General features: G+C 40.7%; 1 protein-coding gene across 11 annotated transcripts in view; it reads right to left on the reverse strand.

Moving 5' to 3' along the window:
• Positions 1 to 1,097: 1,097 nt before the first annotated feature.
• Positions 1,098 to 15,885, reverse strand: part of LOC133572689 (uncharacterized) — a 43,778-nt gene continuing 28,990 nt past the window's right edge. Inside the window, exons 14-19 of one of the 11 annotated variants that reach the window (XR_009810569.2) lie at positions 15,636 to 15,724; positions 8,833 to 14,883; positions 8,605 to 8,724; positions 7,130 to 7,259; positions 2,036 to 2,132; positions 1,098 to 1,974 (exon numbers count right to left, since the gene is read on the reverse strand). Coding sequence is in view for 10 of the 11 variants with exons in the window: in XM_061925592.2 (XP_061781576.1) it covers positions 1,858 to 1,974; positions 7,130 to 7,259; positions 8,605 to 8,724; positions 8,833 to 14,883; positions 15,636 to 15,724 (6,507 nt within the window). In the remaining variant the exon portion in view is untranslated. The remainder of the gene's footprint in view (positions 1,975 to 2,035; positions 2,133 to 7,129; positions 7,260 to 8,604; positions 8,725 to 8,832; positions 14,884 to 15,635; positions 15,725 to 15,885) is intronic. The other 10 variants (XM_061925593.2, XM_061925601.2, XM_061925598.2 and 7 more) reach the window with 10 other exon arrangements.

Below are 15,885 nucleotides of genomic sequence, written 5' to 3' on the forward strand. Positions count from 1 at the left end.
TTTTTCTAAAAAGGACCTTATCTTCACCATACCTGGTTGTCCAAATTAGGCATAATAATGTGCTAATTCCACGACTGCATATATCGGTATCGGTTTATATCGGTATCGGTACCGGTAATTAAGAGTTGCTCCACCCTACTGGTACTTTAAATTTGGAGAAAATGCTGCATATTTTGGGTTTTTCCCATAATAAAAAAAATATATTTTTTGTTTGTTCCAAAAAGAGAATTAAGAATAAGCCATAACAAATACAAGGTTTGGAGCTGCTGAAAGATTTGTAATGTTTAAAGTAAAAAAAACAAAAAACAGTCATTTTCCCAAAAATAATAATGCATCAAAATCAGTGTTATGAACTGACTCATTAAAGGCTGCAATTACCTCAACCTTGCACCTCATTTTTGGAAAACATTGCGTATTTTGTGTTTTTCCCTTTCTAAATTTTGTATTTATTTTTATATATATATATAAAAAAAAGCATAAACTATTAAAAAAACATTACAAATATATAAAAACTTTAGGTCTGAAGCTGTTGAAAAGTATACGGTTGTGGAGGGAGGTGTGGCCAGCGCGCCTGCAGGAGCAAAGGTCACCGCCTCTGTCTGTGGTGCTGAGGACGGATGGGGGTGGGGCATGTGCTGATGGCGAGACACAGCTGACAGGTGATTAGATTTCCCAGGTGGTACGTGTTAATCTAATCATCTGTTGTCTTTAATAGTAGGCGGCCGAGAGCAGGGGGGAGAGAGGATACGGACGTAACTGAAAAGTCACGTTCTGCTGGAGAAAGACTTTGACAAAAATCTATGCACATTAAAACTTTGTTAAAACTGCACGCTTGGCTCCTGTGCCGTGTCTACAGTGGAACTGCTAGGAAGCAACTTCTACAACGGTATGTGTATGACATAACATTTTTTAAGCGTGTCTATTTTGGGAAATAAATAGTAATGCATCAAAATCAGTGCTATGAATTATTGACCTATTAAAGGCTGACATCTAAAGTATTCCCCTGGGCAACTTGTTTTTGGAAATGCATATGCATATTTGGAGTTTTTCCCACCATAAAAAATGCATTTTAAAGCGTTGAACAAAAAAAGACTGCAACACTTTTTTTGAGCGCATCTGTTTTTCGTGGAGGTTTACTGTAGTTTTGAAGCAATTGACCAGTGAACATCACAACAGGTGGAGGAGATGCAGCCAAATGATACTGTGCTCTCTCCTCGGACACACAGACAACCAGCTCTTATGACCAAAATGATGTCGCCTTAGTCATTCAGTTGATAATCTTAACTCAAGGAGAAGAGGCCCGACTCCTTTTATGCCATAAACATATTTAAGGGTCCTCTCTTGTGGAATGTGTGTAATCACACATGTGCTGTCAGACTTTGGTTTGGCTACACTTTATTACCTGCTCACAATGATGTACCACTGTTTACAAGAATATCGGTCTGCTAGCTCCATAGGAACGCAATCTTCCACCATATGGAAAACATGTTATTTCATAGTCTAGTAGACACTACACGTCCTGACCTGATAGGATCTGACAGACAGTATAAGCACATTAGCTTTTCATGTGAAATTTAAAATGATTTTGTATCTGCTAATGGCCCAGTTCATCATCCATTCCGGTCCATGAAGTCTTCCTGTAGCAGAGAACAGCTGATGTTATTAGCTCCAAGTCGAGTTGTGCCAAAGAGCTTCATTCTGGTCTTCCGGGTCTTCTCTGCACCATTTAGGTGATTTTCAGGCGAACTGGTCCCCAACTACCCAGCTCTTCTTGCTTAATTGTGGGTAAGTCAGCTTTCTCAGAATGGTGCTTACACCAGAAGCTAAGAACGGAGCGAGGGCGACATTGAAGTTTCTCTATTTTCCAATAATTGTGCCAACGGTGGTCTTTTTCCACCCCTGATTTTGGTGCTGATTTTTTTTAGTCCACAAAGATGCTCTGATGCGGAGACTTTGCAGATGTGGAACATCTTTCTATAAAAACATGGTGGATATTAATTATATAGAACATTTTCCACTCTGAAAAATGTGTTACCTGTGCTACCATGTCACCAGTTCAGAAGGAGATTAAAGGATCGGATCACAAATCTTCACATCTCCAAGCTGCTGAGACAGTCACTGACTTTAGCTACCTTTTAACGGCCATAAGAAGTATTTTGAATGCTTCAATCGATACAAATACGGGGTTCTACTTAAAGGGGAACGGCACTTTTTTAAAATTTTGCCTATCGTTCACAATTATTATGAAATAAATGACGGATTTTTTTTTTTTAATAGGCCCTTTCCCACCGCAGAAACTTTTTCAGGAACTTTTCCACTCTCCTGGGTATATAAAGTTCCCCATGTTTCCACCAAAAACTACCTGGGTAGAATTAGTTCTTCAGGAACCTTTTTATTGCTTTTTTCGCATTATCTCAGGATTTTAAGAACATTACTGTCATATTGAGTAAAAAAACTAATTTTTGGGTTTGCAAGCCTTGAAAAAGCACATGTTTCGAGTAAAACTCACAAGAATGCATTATTTCAGGCGTTATTAGCCATTTTTCATGTGTAGTTTAGGAGTTATGTTTAAATAACTGTCATATTGAGTGTGGCAGTTATACTGTCATATTGAGTAAAAAAAACAACTAACTTGTGTCTTTGCAAACCTTACAAAAGAAAATGTTTCTAGTAAAACTCAGAGATACATTTCTTCACGCATTATTAGACATTTTTCATGTATGGTTTAGGAGTTATGTTTAAATAACTGTCATATTGAGTGTGGCAGTTATACTGTCATATTGAGTAAAAGAAACAACTAACTTGTGTCTTTGCAAACCTTCCAAAAGAAAATGTTTCTAGTAAAACTCAGAGATACATTTCTTCATGCATGATTAGACATTTTTCATGTGTGGTTTAGGAGTTATGTTTAAATAACTGTCATATTGAGTGTGGCAGTTATACTGTCATATTGAGTAAAAAAAACAACTAACTTGTGTCTTTGCAAACCTTCCAAAAGAAAATGTTTCTAGTAAAACTCACAAAGATACATTTCTTCACGCATTATTAGACATTTTTCATGTGTGGTTTAGGAGTTATGTTTAAATAACTGTCATATTGAGTGTGGCAGTTATACTGCCATATTGAGTAAAAAAAACAACTAACTTGTGTCTTTGCAAACCTTACAAAAGAAAATGTTTCTAGTAAAACTCTTTCTTCACGCATTATTAGACATTTTTCATGTGTGGTTTAAGAGTTATGTTTAAATAACTGTCATATTGAGTGTGGCAGTTATACTGTCATATTGAGTAAAAAAAAACAACTATCTTGTGTCTTTGCAAACCTTACAAAAGAAAATGTTTCTAGTAAAACTCGCAAAGATACATTTCTTCACACATTATTATACATTTTTCATGTGTGGTTTAAGAGTTATGTTTAAATAACTGTCATATTGAGTGTGGCAGTTATACTGTCATATTGAGTAAAAAAAACAACTAACTTGTGTCTTTGCAAACCTTAAAAAAGAAAATGTTTTTAGTAAAACTCAGAGATACATTTCTTCACGCATTATTAGATATTTTTCATGTGTGGTTTAGGAGTTATGTTTAAATAACTGTCATATTGAGTGTGGCAGTTATACTGTCATTATGTGTAAAAACCTAACTTTTGTATTTGCAAACCTTACAAAAACAACTGATTCTAGTAAAACTCACATAGATTCAATATTACAGGCATTTTTAGACATTTTGCATGTTTGGTTTAGGAGTTGTGTTTGAATACATTTTATTCTAGCTAGGTGGGCCTAGCTACTCTTAATGGTCGAACACAGTTGGGGACGTTCCTAAAACTTTTCTTTCAAACACACGCCCGCCAGTGCGGAGACTTGTTTATTTCTTATTTCTTGTGTATTTCTATCACAACAAACTTGACAACGAAGAGAAAGCAGAATGAAAGAAACTTTCGACTTGCGGCAACTTTTGTGGGGCACCTTTGTGTTGAAGAACGCTGATCTTGCAGATCTCAGCCGTAGTCTTTAAACTATCCGTGCAGTTTATTATTTTTACAAACTTAATTTCGATACGCGAAGCCACGAGAGGTGGACAGACTCTTTTAAACATTTAACGAAGGAAAATGAAGCCGCACTCTAAGCGGCGACCTCAGCTGCTTTACTCTTGACTTTGTTGGGACAAATGTGAAATAAAGGAGGCACCACACGAGTAGAACATCAAATATTAACTATTTACTTTATTACAAACCCAAAACCACTGAAGTTGGCACGTTGTGTAAATCATAAATAAAAACAGAATACAATGATTTTAAAATATTTTTCAACTTATGTTCAATTGAATAGACTGCAAAGACAAGATATTTAATGTTTGAACTGAGAAACTTTATTTTTTTTTTAAAATAATCATTAACTTAGAATTTAATGGCAGCAACACATTGCAAAAAAGTTGGCACGAGCATTTTTACCACTGTGTTACATGGCCTTTCCTTTTAACAACACTCAGTAAATGTTTGGGAACTGAAGAGACCAATTTTTGAAGCTTTTCAGGTGGAATTCTTTCCCAATCTTGCTTGATGTACAGCTTAACTTGTTCAACAGTCCAGGGTCTCCGTCGTATTTTAGGCTTCATAATGCGCCACACATTTTCAATGGGAGACAGGTCCGGACTACAGGCAGAATGTGCCTTGGCATTGTCTTGCTGAAATAAGCAGGGGCGTTTATGGTAACGTTGCTTGGATGGCAATATTAGTTGCTCCAAAACCTGTATGTACCTTTCAGCATTAATGGTGCCTTCACAGATGTGTAAGTTACTAATACACCCCCATACCATCACAGATGCTGGCTTTTGAACTTTGCGCCTATAACAATCCGGATGGTTCTTTTCCTCTTTGGTCCGGAGGACACGACGTCCACAGTTTACAAAAACAATTTGAAATGTGGACTCGTCAGACCACAGAACACTTTTACACTTTGCATGAGTCCATCTTAGATGAGCTCGGGTCCCGTGAGGCCGGCGGCGTTTCTGGGTGTTGTTGATAACTGGCTTTCGGTTTTGCATAGTAGAGTTTTAACTTGCACTTACAGATGTAGCGACAAACTGTAGTTACTGACAGTGGTTTTCTGAAGTGTTCCTGAACCCATGTGGTGATATCCTTTACACACTGATGTCAGTTTTTGATGCAGCACCGCCTGACGGATCGAAGGTCACCGGCATTGCTGCTTACGTGCAGTGATTTCTCCAGATTCTCTGAACCTTTTGATGATATTACGGACCGTAGATGGTGAAATCCCAAAATTCCTTGCAATAGCTAGTTGAGAAATGTTGTTCTTAAACTGTTCGACAATTTGCTCACGCGTTTGTTCACAATGTGACCCTCGCCCCACCCTTGTTTGTGAATGACTGAGCATTTCATGGAAGCTGCTTCCATACCCAATCATGGCACCCACCTGTTCCCAATTAGCCTGTTCACCTGTGGGATGTTCCAAACAAGTGTTTGATGATCATTCCTCAACTTTCTCAGTCTGTTTTGCCACTTGTGCCAGCTTTTTGAAACATGTTGCAGGCATCAAATTCCAAATGAGCTAATATTTGCAAAACAAAACAAAGTTTTCCAGTTCGAACGTTAGGTATCTTGTCTTTGCAGTCTATTCAAATGAAAATAAGTTGAAAAGGATTTGCAAATCATTGTATTCTGTTTTTATTTACCATTTACACAACGTGCCAACTTCACTGGTTTTGAGTTTTGTACATCTTGTAAAAGTAGTCAGTGACACTCCATGTGTGTAGTTATTCGCCTCAACCCGAGAGAACAGAATGCTAATGCTAACAAGCTAACACTAAAGCCGATGTGTTTTTGTTGTCGCCGTGAAATAAACCCCGACATTTATTATTCATATATTGTTATTTACAGCTGAACTGGACCAAAAATGAATTAATCATTTACTGGGAGGACGACTTTCTGACTGTTGGACAAAGCAGAATTTTTTTAATCATATCATTTTGTATATGATTGCTTTGTACTTCATTAAAATAACTCTGACCTAATATTGTCTGTTTATTTACATGGTATCAGTATAGAAATATAGTAAACCATTCCTCCATACGTCATCAGCCTGATCTGTGAAATGCTGTGTAAACACAAACCACACACTTCTACAGGAACCTCTCGTTGCTGAACTTTTGGTAGAAAAGGGCCAAATGCATTTCAATATTAAACAAATGCGATCAAAAGTCCGCTTACAATGGAGCCTATTGGAGTTGCTTTATTCTGCCTATGAAGCCCTTAAAAACATCCAAACACCTCCATTTAGGTTTTATATACATGATGTAAGTATATGTACATTAGTAACAGGCACATATAATAACATTTAATATTTACATATTTTGATCATTTTAAGCAAACGCGGTGCATTAATTAAAAAAAACGCATCACAATGTTTGCTTTTTTTTTTAAACAAGTGATTACTACTCACTGCAGACTTCATGAGAGCCAAAAAACATAATACTCCCATCACTTACTGTACAATGTCTGCTGTCACTAGGATGTTCATATTTTCTCATTTAGATGAAAATGACACATCAAGTAAAGAGGGGTGGAGCCAAGCGTCTTTTCCTGTCTTTCTTGCCATTTCCGGGTCTAAATTGGCTTTCAAATTGTACCAACTTGTCGGAATACGTCCTCATGCTTCTAGAATCCGGGTGAGAGGCATGATTCATGATGGAGAACAAACTTTGAACGAGCAAAGAAACGAGGAAGCAGCTCATCATGTCAACATTGGAACACAAGCTTGTGATCACAGCGCCACTATAAATAGTTTGTCTGCGTAAGCGTTTATAATAACAATGTCACTAATAGTTGGTTAATATTCAAGTCACAAAATTTAAATGGAGTATTGTTGGTGCTTTTTGGTTGGTTTTTATTGTTTTTTATGGCCGGAATAGAGGACCTCTCATTGGCTCCGTTGTAAGCAGACTTTTATTTACGAGTTAGCATGCATTAAATAAGAATTACTTACGTCGTCATGTCATGACTTTCATAAGGATTGTGAACGATAGGCAAAATTCCAAAAAAAGTGCAGTTCCCCTTTTACAACTCAAATTGCAATTGTTGACACAAACCGGAACAACATTCTCATCAATACCTCTTGACTGTAAAACATCTGGTTTTCCTGCAGCTCCTCTGCTTCCGCCCTCAGATGCTCAAAGTACTGCCTTATCTGAGTAGACTGGTCTGATGTTCCCCTGTCAATGCATATGTCCACTGTCTGGAGCCTAAAAAACATCCAATTGGGAATTTCAAATTAATCAACCAATCATTATCTAGTCTTGAAGTGCAATCCATTCAGCGCAACTTTACAGTCGTACCTGCGGTATGGGGCGGTATGGTTGTAAAAATGGTATACGCGATCTGTTTAGGACTCAGTTAATCTCAGGCGTGTTCGATCTGTAGAGATGTCTAAATCTTTCATAATGATTGTGAACAATAGCCAAATTACAAAAAAGTGTAGTTCTCTATCAAGGCTCCAATTACTTCACATCAAATATTAAAATACTTTCATTTTCTCAAAAGTCGACAAGTGTGCCTTATAACCCGTTGCGCCTAATGTACGGAATAATTCTGGTTGTGCTTACCGACCTCAAAGCTATTTTAACGTTCACCAAAATTGACGGAAGCCCCAGGGTTAAAATATATATTGTACTGGTTTTGAAAATGAAAAATATCAAAATGGCCCTTGCATGCTTTTATTTTTCAATGAGCGATCCTCAGGGGAAAAAAGTTTGGACACCCTTGGTGTAGAGTTTTTATTAAATGACTGCAAATCTCTGGCAACCAATATTCCAGTATTAGTGTTTTCTGATTTGTTACACAGTAGGTCTGATCAAAAGTGAATATTAGTTGCTTAGCAGCTGTTACTACCTTTTGCTCTGCCAGCCTTTGTTGAGGGATCATTACATCGAGATGTTTGGTCATGTTGCTTGTGTTCCCGTTTTGAGTATGGGACATATTTCGAACATTTCTGTCGACAGTTTTAACTCCAAAGTACATCCAAACGGGGGATTTCACTGAAGCCCCAGCTTCATCAAACTTTGGTCTTTTCACTTTTCTCCTGGCTTTAGGCATAAATCTACGATATATTTTCTTTTGTGTGGAAACCACAATTTTCCCCGGCTCAAGTTACAACGCTGTGAGCATTGAGGTAGGTGGGGAAGGAGCGGGATTAGAGGCACGGCGATGATTTGACATAATGTTCTGGGGAGGGCTTTTCGCCAGCCTGGACAGAGCAAATTTAACTACATAACTGAACCGCGCTCCATAAGGGAGGATTGTCCTGTGAAGGTCGGCCCGAATGGTCTGGTAATATATCGTGTATAACATGTATGCTGTATTATCATGTTGTGCAGTTGATACTTTATTATCACGTAATATATACATTTTTTACTATTTTAATTATTAGCGGCTTGAATGGTTTCTTTTTAGACTGCCTATTTCCAGAGAGAAAAATCCCAAATGGTTGGGTTTCCCCACAAAAAAAATGTTTTGAAAAAAAATAAAATCTGTGGAAATCCATTGATAACAAATCTGCAGAAATTCATGCTTATTTCTTGTGTGTCTAACCTGAATGTCTCGTCGTCTATCTCTTGGTCACATTGTGTTAATTCTTCAGTCTGGTCAGATAAATTGTTCAACAAAACCTTCTCTTCTTTCCTCCATGTCATGAGACGCAGTCGCAGCGCCCTATGAAAGTACACATAAGAGGCTGATTATTCACACTTACACAACATCCCAGAGTAAGTTGTGTGTGTGTGGGTGTGTGTGTGAGAGAGAGAAATGATCCAACACTACCTGAGCCTATCCCTGTACTCTGTCTTCAGTTTCTTCTCTTCCTCTTCTCCCCTCATATCTATTTCTTGAAGACGCAGTCGCTTTTCTTTAAATCTCTCCAAATTTCCCTCAGTGTCGCCCCTCAATTCCAACTGGAAGATGCACATTTTCTTCTTCAATTGCTCCACTTCCTCTTCTTCCTCCCTCCTGAGGTCCTCCTGGTGGAGATTCATTCTTTTCTCCTTCTTCCTCTTCAGCCTCTCCACCTCCTCCTCTTCCTCTCTTCTTAACTTTTCCTGACAGAGGCGCATTCTCTTCTCCTTCTCCCTCTTTAGCTGCGCCATCTCCTCCTCTTCCTGTCGCTTAAGTTCTTCCAGGCAGAGGCGTAACCTCGTTTCCTTCTGCTTTCTCAACCGTTCCTCCTCTTCCTCTCTCCTCAACTCTTCCTGAAAAAGTTGCATTCTTTTGGCTTTTTCCCTTTTTAACTTTTCGGCTTCCTCCTCCTCCGCCTTCCTCAGCTCTTCTAGGTGTAATTGCATTCTCTTCTTCTTTTCCATTTTCAACCTTTCCGCCTCCTCCTCTTCCTCCTTGATCAGGTCCTCATGGCGAAGACGCAGTCTCATCTCCTGCTCCCTCCTGAACCGCTCCTCCTCTTCTTCTTTACTTAGCTCTATCTGGTGGAGACGTGTTCTTTTTTCCTTCTCCCTGTTCAACCTGTTCTCCTCTTCCTTTCTCATGAGGTCCACCTGGCAAAGATGCAGTCTCTTTTCCTTTTCCCTCCTCAAGTACTCCGCCTCCTCCTCTTCCTCTTTCTTCAGCTGCTCTTGTCGTAGTAGTGTTCGTCTCTCTTTCTCCTTTTTAAAAAACAGTGCCTTCTCCTCTTCTTCCCTCCTCAGTTCCTGCTGGAGGAGAAGTGTTCTTGTCTCCTTCTCCTTTTTCAACCGCTGAATCTCCACCTCCTCTTCTCTACTCAGCTCCTCTTGGCGTTGATCTTCTCTACTTAGCTCCTCTTGGCCTCCATATGTTCTTCGCTCTTTTTCCCTCTTAAATCGATCCGTCTCCACCTCTTCTTCTCTCAATTCCTCCTGGTGGAGACATGTACACTTCTCTTTTTCATTCTTCCTCATTGCCGACCTATTAGCGTCCTCATTAGCGTCCTCATTTTCCTCTATACTCACATTCAGCTGATGGAAAAGATTGTTGTTGTCATTGTGTGGCTTTAAACACTCTGACACCTCTTCCTCTCGGTTAGGCTCGTCTTGGTGTACACATGTTTTGGTCTGTATTTCCATGTTTAACGAATCTGTCTCCACCTTCTCTGGAATCCGTTTCTCCTGATGTGGAGATATTCTCTTCTGATCCGCCTCTTCTCTCTGTTGCTTCTCCTGAGGAAAACGCATTCTGCATTCTTTTACCCCTCTAAGACGATCCATAGTATCTTCTTTCCGTGGCTTTTCCTGACGTGGATGTGCTCTCCTTTCTTTGTCTCTCTTTTCTTGCTCAGTATTCTGTTCCTTTCTGCTAAGCTCTTCTTTGCAAAAATTAATTTGCTCCTCCTTTTCTTTCTTTTGTTTCTGTGTCTCTTCTTCTTTAGTCTGATCTTCCTCGGGGAGACTGGACTGTTTCTCCTTGTCCCTTGTTAGTGATTCGACCTCCTCCTCTTTGGTCACTTCCTCTTGACGGACATGTGTTTTCTTTTTCTCCTTCTCCCTGCCCTGACGGAGACGCAGTCTGGTCTCTTTTTCGCTTTGCGACCTTTCTACATTTTCTTCTTTCCTCAGTTTTTCCTGCCGAAGTCGTATCTTCTTAATTTTTTCCCGCTTTAATCGCTCAACCTCTTCTTCTTCCTCCCTCCTCATCTCCTCCTTTCGAAGACGTATTCTTTTCTCTGTCTCCCTCTTTAAGCACTCAACTTGAGCCTCCTCTTCTTTTCTCAGCTCCTCCTGTTGCAGACAGATTTTTCTCTCCATTTCTGCCTTCAAATAGAGCTCCCTATTAAACTGTTCCGCCTCCTGCTTCTCCTCCTCCTCTCTTTGTAGCTCCTGCTGGAGAAGCATTCTCCTCCCCTTTTCAATCTTTAGCTGCTCCGCTGCCTCTTCTTCTTCTCTCCACAGGTTTTCTTGGTGGTGGTGCATTCTTAACTCCTTCTCCTCCTTCAAACGCTCCAACTCTCTACGTTCCTCTTGATTTACCACCTCCTGGTAGAGGCTCAATCTTGTTTCCTTTGATGCCTTCAAACGTTCCACCTCAGCTTCTTCCTCTCTCTTAATATCCTGTTGGTGGCGACGTATTCTCTTTTCGAGCTCACTTTTTCTATGCTGCACCTCCTCTTCTTCATCTCTGCGCAACTTTTCTAGACACAGGTTCATTCTTGTCTCCTTTTCAGTTTTTAAACACTCCAACTCATCTTCTTCCTCTATCATGAGCTGCTGCTGGTGGAGGTGTATTCTCTTTCCAATCCCCTCTTTTAAACGCTGTGCCTCTTCCTGCTCTTCTTTGCGCAGCTTTTCCAACAGGAGGCTTATTCTGGTCTCCTTGATGGTCTTTAAACGCTCTGACTCATCTTCTTCTTTCCTCAGCTCCTGCTGCTGAAGACGCACTCTCAGCTCAATCTCTTTCTTTTTCTTCTTCTCCTCCTTCCTCAACATCTCCACCTCATCTTCCTCTCTCTTTAACTCCTCCCGGCAGAGGCGCATTCTCATCTCTATATTCTGTTTGAACTGATACACCTCCTCCTCTGCCACTTTTCTCAGCTCCTCCTGGTGGAGATGTATTTTTGTTTCCTTTTTAATCTTCAACTGCTGTATCTCCTCTTCTTCCTCTCTCCTCAGTTCCTCCTTGCAGAGATGTATATTTGTCTCCTTTTTAATCTTCAACTGCTGCATATCCTCTACTTCTTCTCTCCTCAGTTCCTCCTTGCAGAGATTTATATTTGTTTCCTTCTTAATTTGTAACTGCTGCATGTCCTCTTCTTCCTCTCTCCTTAGTTCCTCCTTGCAAAGTTGTATATTTGTCTCCTTTTTAATCTTCAACTGCTGCATCTCCTCTACTTCTTCTCTCCTCAGTTCCTCCTTGCAGAGATTTATATTTGTTTCCTTCTTAGTCTTCAACTGCTGTATCTCCTCTTCTTCCTCTCTCCTCAGTTTCTCGCCGAGATGTATATGTGTTTCTTTCTTAGTCTTCAACTGCTGCATCGCCTCTTCTTGCTCTCTCGTCAGCTCCTCCTTGCAAAGACGTATCCTTGATTGCATATCTGTCTTCATTTGCTTCACCTCCACCTGTTCATCTCTCTTCAACCTTTCCCGGCGTTGACGTATTCTTGTTTCATTTTCAGTCTTCATCTCCTTTACTGCTTTCTCTTCCTCTTTCTTCAGCGCCTCTTTGCAGAGGCGCATTCTTGTTTCCGCCTCCATCTTTAATTTAGTTGCCTCCCTCTTCATTTCGTCCAACTTTTTTTCTTCTGCTTTGTTTAACTCTTCCCAACAACAGCGGATTTTTGCCTCCTTCTCCTTCTTCAGCTGCTCAACCTCCTCCTGTTCCTCTCTCTTTAGCTCATCCCTGTGGTGTTGCATTGTCAACTTCTTTTCTGTTTTCAACTGTTCCACCTCTTCCTCTTCCTCTCTTCTAAGCTTTTCTTTGTGGATATGAATACTTGCCGCCTCCTCCCTCTGTAACTGCTCAGCCACATTCCTTTCCTTTTTGCTTAACTCCTCCCGGCGGAGTTGAAATCTCATCTCCATCTCAGCCTTCAAGCGCTGTGCCTGCACGTCTTCTTCTTTCTTCAGATCCTCCCGACGTTGGCACAATTTCATTTCCATCTTTGCCCTCAACTGCTGCACCGCCTCCTCTTGCTCTCTCATCAACTTCTCCTTCCATAGGCCCATTTTTGTATTGATCATTTCTTCCTCTTTCCTCAAATCTTCTTGGTGACAGCGAATTCTTGCTTCCTTCTCACTCTTCCACTGCTTCACGTCTTTGTCCTCTTCTCGAAGTAGGGCCTCATGGTAGAGATGCATTCTAGTCTGCTTCTCCTGTTTCAGCCTCTCCATCTGCTCCTCTTCCTCTCGCCTCAGCTCTTCTTGGAAACAGCGAATTCTTGCCTCCTTCCACTGCGTCATGTCTTCGTCTTCCTTTCGAAAGAGGTCCTTGGAACACTGCTGCATTCTAGTCTCCTTTTCCTGTTTCAACCTGGCTATCTCCTCCTCTTCCTCTTTCCTTAGCTCCTCCTGGAGGAAATGCACTCTCATCTCTTTGTCCATCGTCAGCCGCTCTACTTCCACCGCTTCCTCTTTATTTAGGTGCTCCTTGTGGCGGAAAATTTTCTGCTCAGTCTCTGTTTTCAGGCTTGTCTCCTCCTGCTTTAACACCATAGCCTCCTCCTCTTCAACTCTCCTCAGCTGTTCCCGGCGCTGACACATTCTTGCCTCTTTTTCTGCTTTCAACTGCTCCAACTCTTCTTCTTCCTGTCCCCTTAGCTCCTTCTGGTGAAGACAAATTATTTTCTCTTTCTCCAGTTTCAACCGCCTTTCCTCCTCCTCCTCTTCTTTATTCAGCTGCTCCCTGTAAAGGCGCATTTTCTTTTCAGTCTCTGTTCTTATGCTTTCTTCCTTTTGCTTTCGCGTGTCCTCTTCCTCTTTCATCAGCTGTTCCCAGTGCTGGCTCATTCTTGCCTCCTTCTCTGCCTCCAACCGTTTCAAATGTTCTTCTTCTTCTTTTTTTAGCTCCTCCCGTCTGAGATGTATCTGCTTCTCTCTTTCACTGTTCAACAACTCAATCTCCTTTTTTTGCTCTTCCATCATCTCTTTCTGCCGACGAAGATGCATTATGGACTCTTTAAAACTTTCTGCCTCCTCTTCCTCCTTCCTACTCCTCCTTGCCCTCTCCCTCTTCAACTGTTCTACCTCCTCTTCTTCCTCTCTTTTTAGCTCCTCCAGTCGGAGGCGCATTCTTATCTCCCGGTCCCTTTTCAACTGCTCACGCTTTTCCTCCTCCTCTTTGCTTAGTTCCTCTTGTAAGACATGTATCCTTAGCAGCTGCTCCTTCTTCAATTGTTCTGCCTCCTCCTGCTCCTCTCTTTTCAGCTCCCTTTGGCGTGAATGTATTCTCTTATCCTTTTCCCTTTTGAATTGTTCCAAACATTTAAATTCATCTCTACTCAGTTCCTCCATACAAAAACGTAGTCTCAATTTCATATCCTTCTTTAAACGCTTCGCCTCCATCTCTTCCTCATTTCTCAGCTCTTTCAGTCGAAGACAGGCTCTCGCCTCTTTTTCTCTTTTCAACCTCTCAGCATCCTCTTCTTCCCTTTTCAGCGCCATCTGATACAATTGTTTTCTTTCCTTCTCCCTCATGAGGTGCTCTGCCTCTACCTCTTCCTCCCTCCTTATATCTTTGTGGTTTGTAGACTGCTCCTTGACTGTTAAAGTTTCTGCCTCCTCTTCTTCTTTCCTCTTCAGCTCATTCTGGAAGCTGTGTTTTCCAATGTCCCTTTCCTTATTCAACTTCTTGACCTCCTCTTCCGCTCTACCTCGTTGTTCCTTGTGGAAAAGTCTTCCCTTCTCTTTCTCCAGCAAACACGTGGCCTCCTCTTCTTTCCTCATGTCCTCCTGGTGGTTACACGTTCCCATTTCCATCTGATTATCCAAATCCCCCACCTTCTCAATATCCTCTTTCTTTACCTTGTTTTCACCAAGATTCAAGTTAAGCTCCTTTTCTCTCATCAACTGTGCGAGATCCCCCTTCCAATCGATTTCATCACTTCTTTTTTCGTTCTCTACGTTTCTCTGTCTCAGATTGCGCTTCTCTTTTTCAGAACTGTACCTCTTTTCCTCCCTCGCTCCTCTCTCCTCTTCAAGATGGATTTCACACTTCTGATGTTCTTCCACTAGGCTCTTCAAATTTTCTACAGAGTGTTGAGGATGTTTAGTTTGGGATTTGGAATTAGGATGAAGTTGACATTCAGATGTTTCTATTGGTGTTTTTTGTTGCAGCCATACATCTTGCTCCTCATGGCATGGTAGACTTTTGGACAGTAAGGTACCAGGTGGAGGTTGATTTTTGTCTGCATGGACCCTTGACAAAAGGAAGTCAGTGTTAATGTAGTTGTTATGAAAATGTACTGTATAAAAAATTAGTGGCCTGCTGTTGGCAGCAGCAGTCAAAAATCTAAAGCAGGCCTGGGCAATTATTTTGACTCCGGGGGCCAAATTTACAGAAAAAAATGTGTGTGGGGGCCGGTATATCTATTTTTAGGAACGCTAATACAAAACCTCACAATTATGTCTGATTGAATGCTAAAAACGTTATGACAGACCGCCTTAAAAAACTGAATGGAATTTTACATATTTTTACTGAATGAGACACCCAGAATGTACATGAAAATAAAGAATGTGGGATTTACAATATTAACTATGAAGGATAAAACACTGAATATTGACAACATATGAACGTCACACCCCCTCTCGGGCTGGCCGCTCTGGAAACACTATGTAGAAACGCTCCCCTCCCACAGTGCTTGGTGCCTCGTCTGAGCTGCTGTGACTTAGATTACCATAGTAACTAATTAGATTACCATAGTAACTAGTATATCATGCAAAAGCGCAGATTCCAACCAATGAAATACTTTGTATAGTTCAAGACTTACGGTAATTTGAAAACATCACTGCACATCATTAATGGCAGCTACAGTTTCCATCTTAAAGATCCAAATAAATAATTTGGGAATGTGCGGCGGGCCAGATTGAAAAGCTTAACGGGCCGCATGCGGCCCCCGGGCCTTAATTTGCCCAGGTCTGATCTAAAGTATACATTTTCTGTGATCAGACCTCATAGCATTCTCTGATCGCCACTCTTCTTCCCTCACTTCAATATCCGCTGCCATAAAATAACCAGCATCCAGCAGCCTTCCTGACACCTTTTTGGAGACAAAACAATAGTGAAACATTATTCTCAAGAAACACTGAACACTACCAATTTAAAGTGGATGAACGTAGACTTCGGTGCATGTACCTTTTTCTGTGAGTATTCAGTACTATCTACTTTAGAATTGGCCTTTGTAATCTCTTCTGCTGGATC

Source organism: Nerophis lumbriciformis, linkage group LG30, assembly GCF_033978685.3.
Source record: "Nerophis lumbriciformis linkage group LG30, RoL_Nlum_v2.1, whole genome shotgun sequence".
In the NCBI taxonomy this organism is placed as follows: domain Eukaryota; kingdom Metazoa; phylum Chordata; class Actinopteri; order Syngnathiformes; family Syngnathidae; genus Nerophis; species Nerophis lumbriciformis.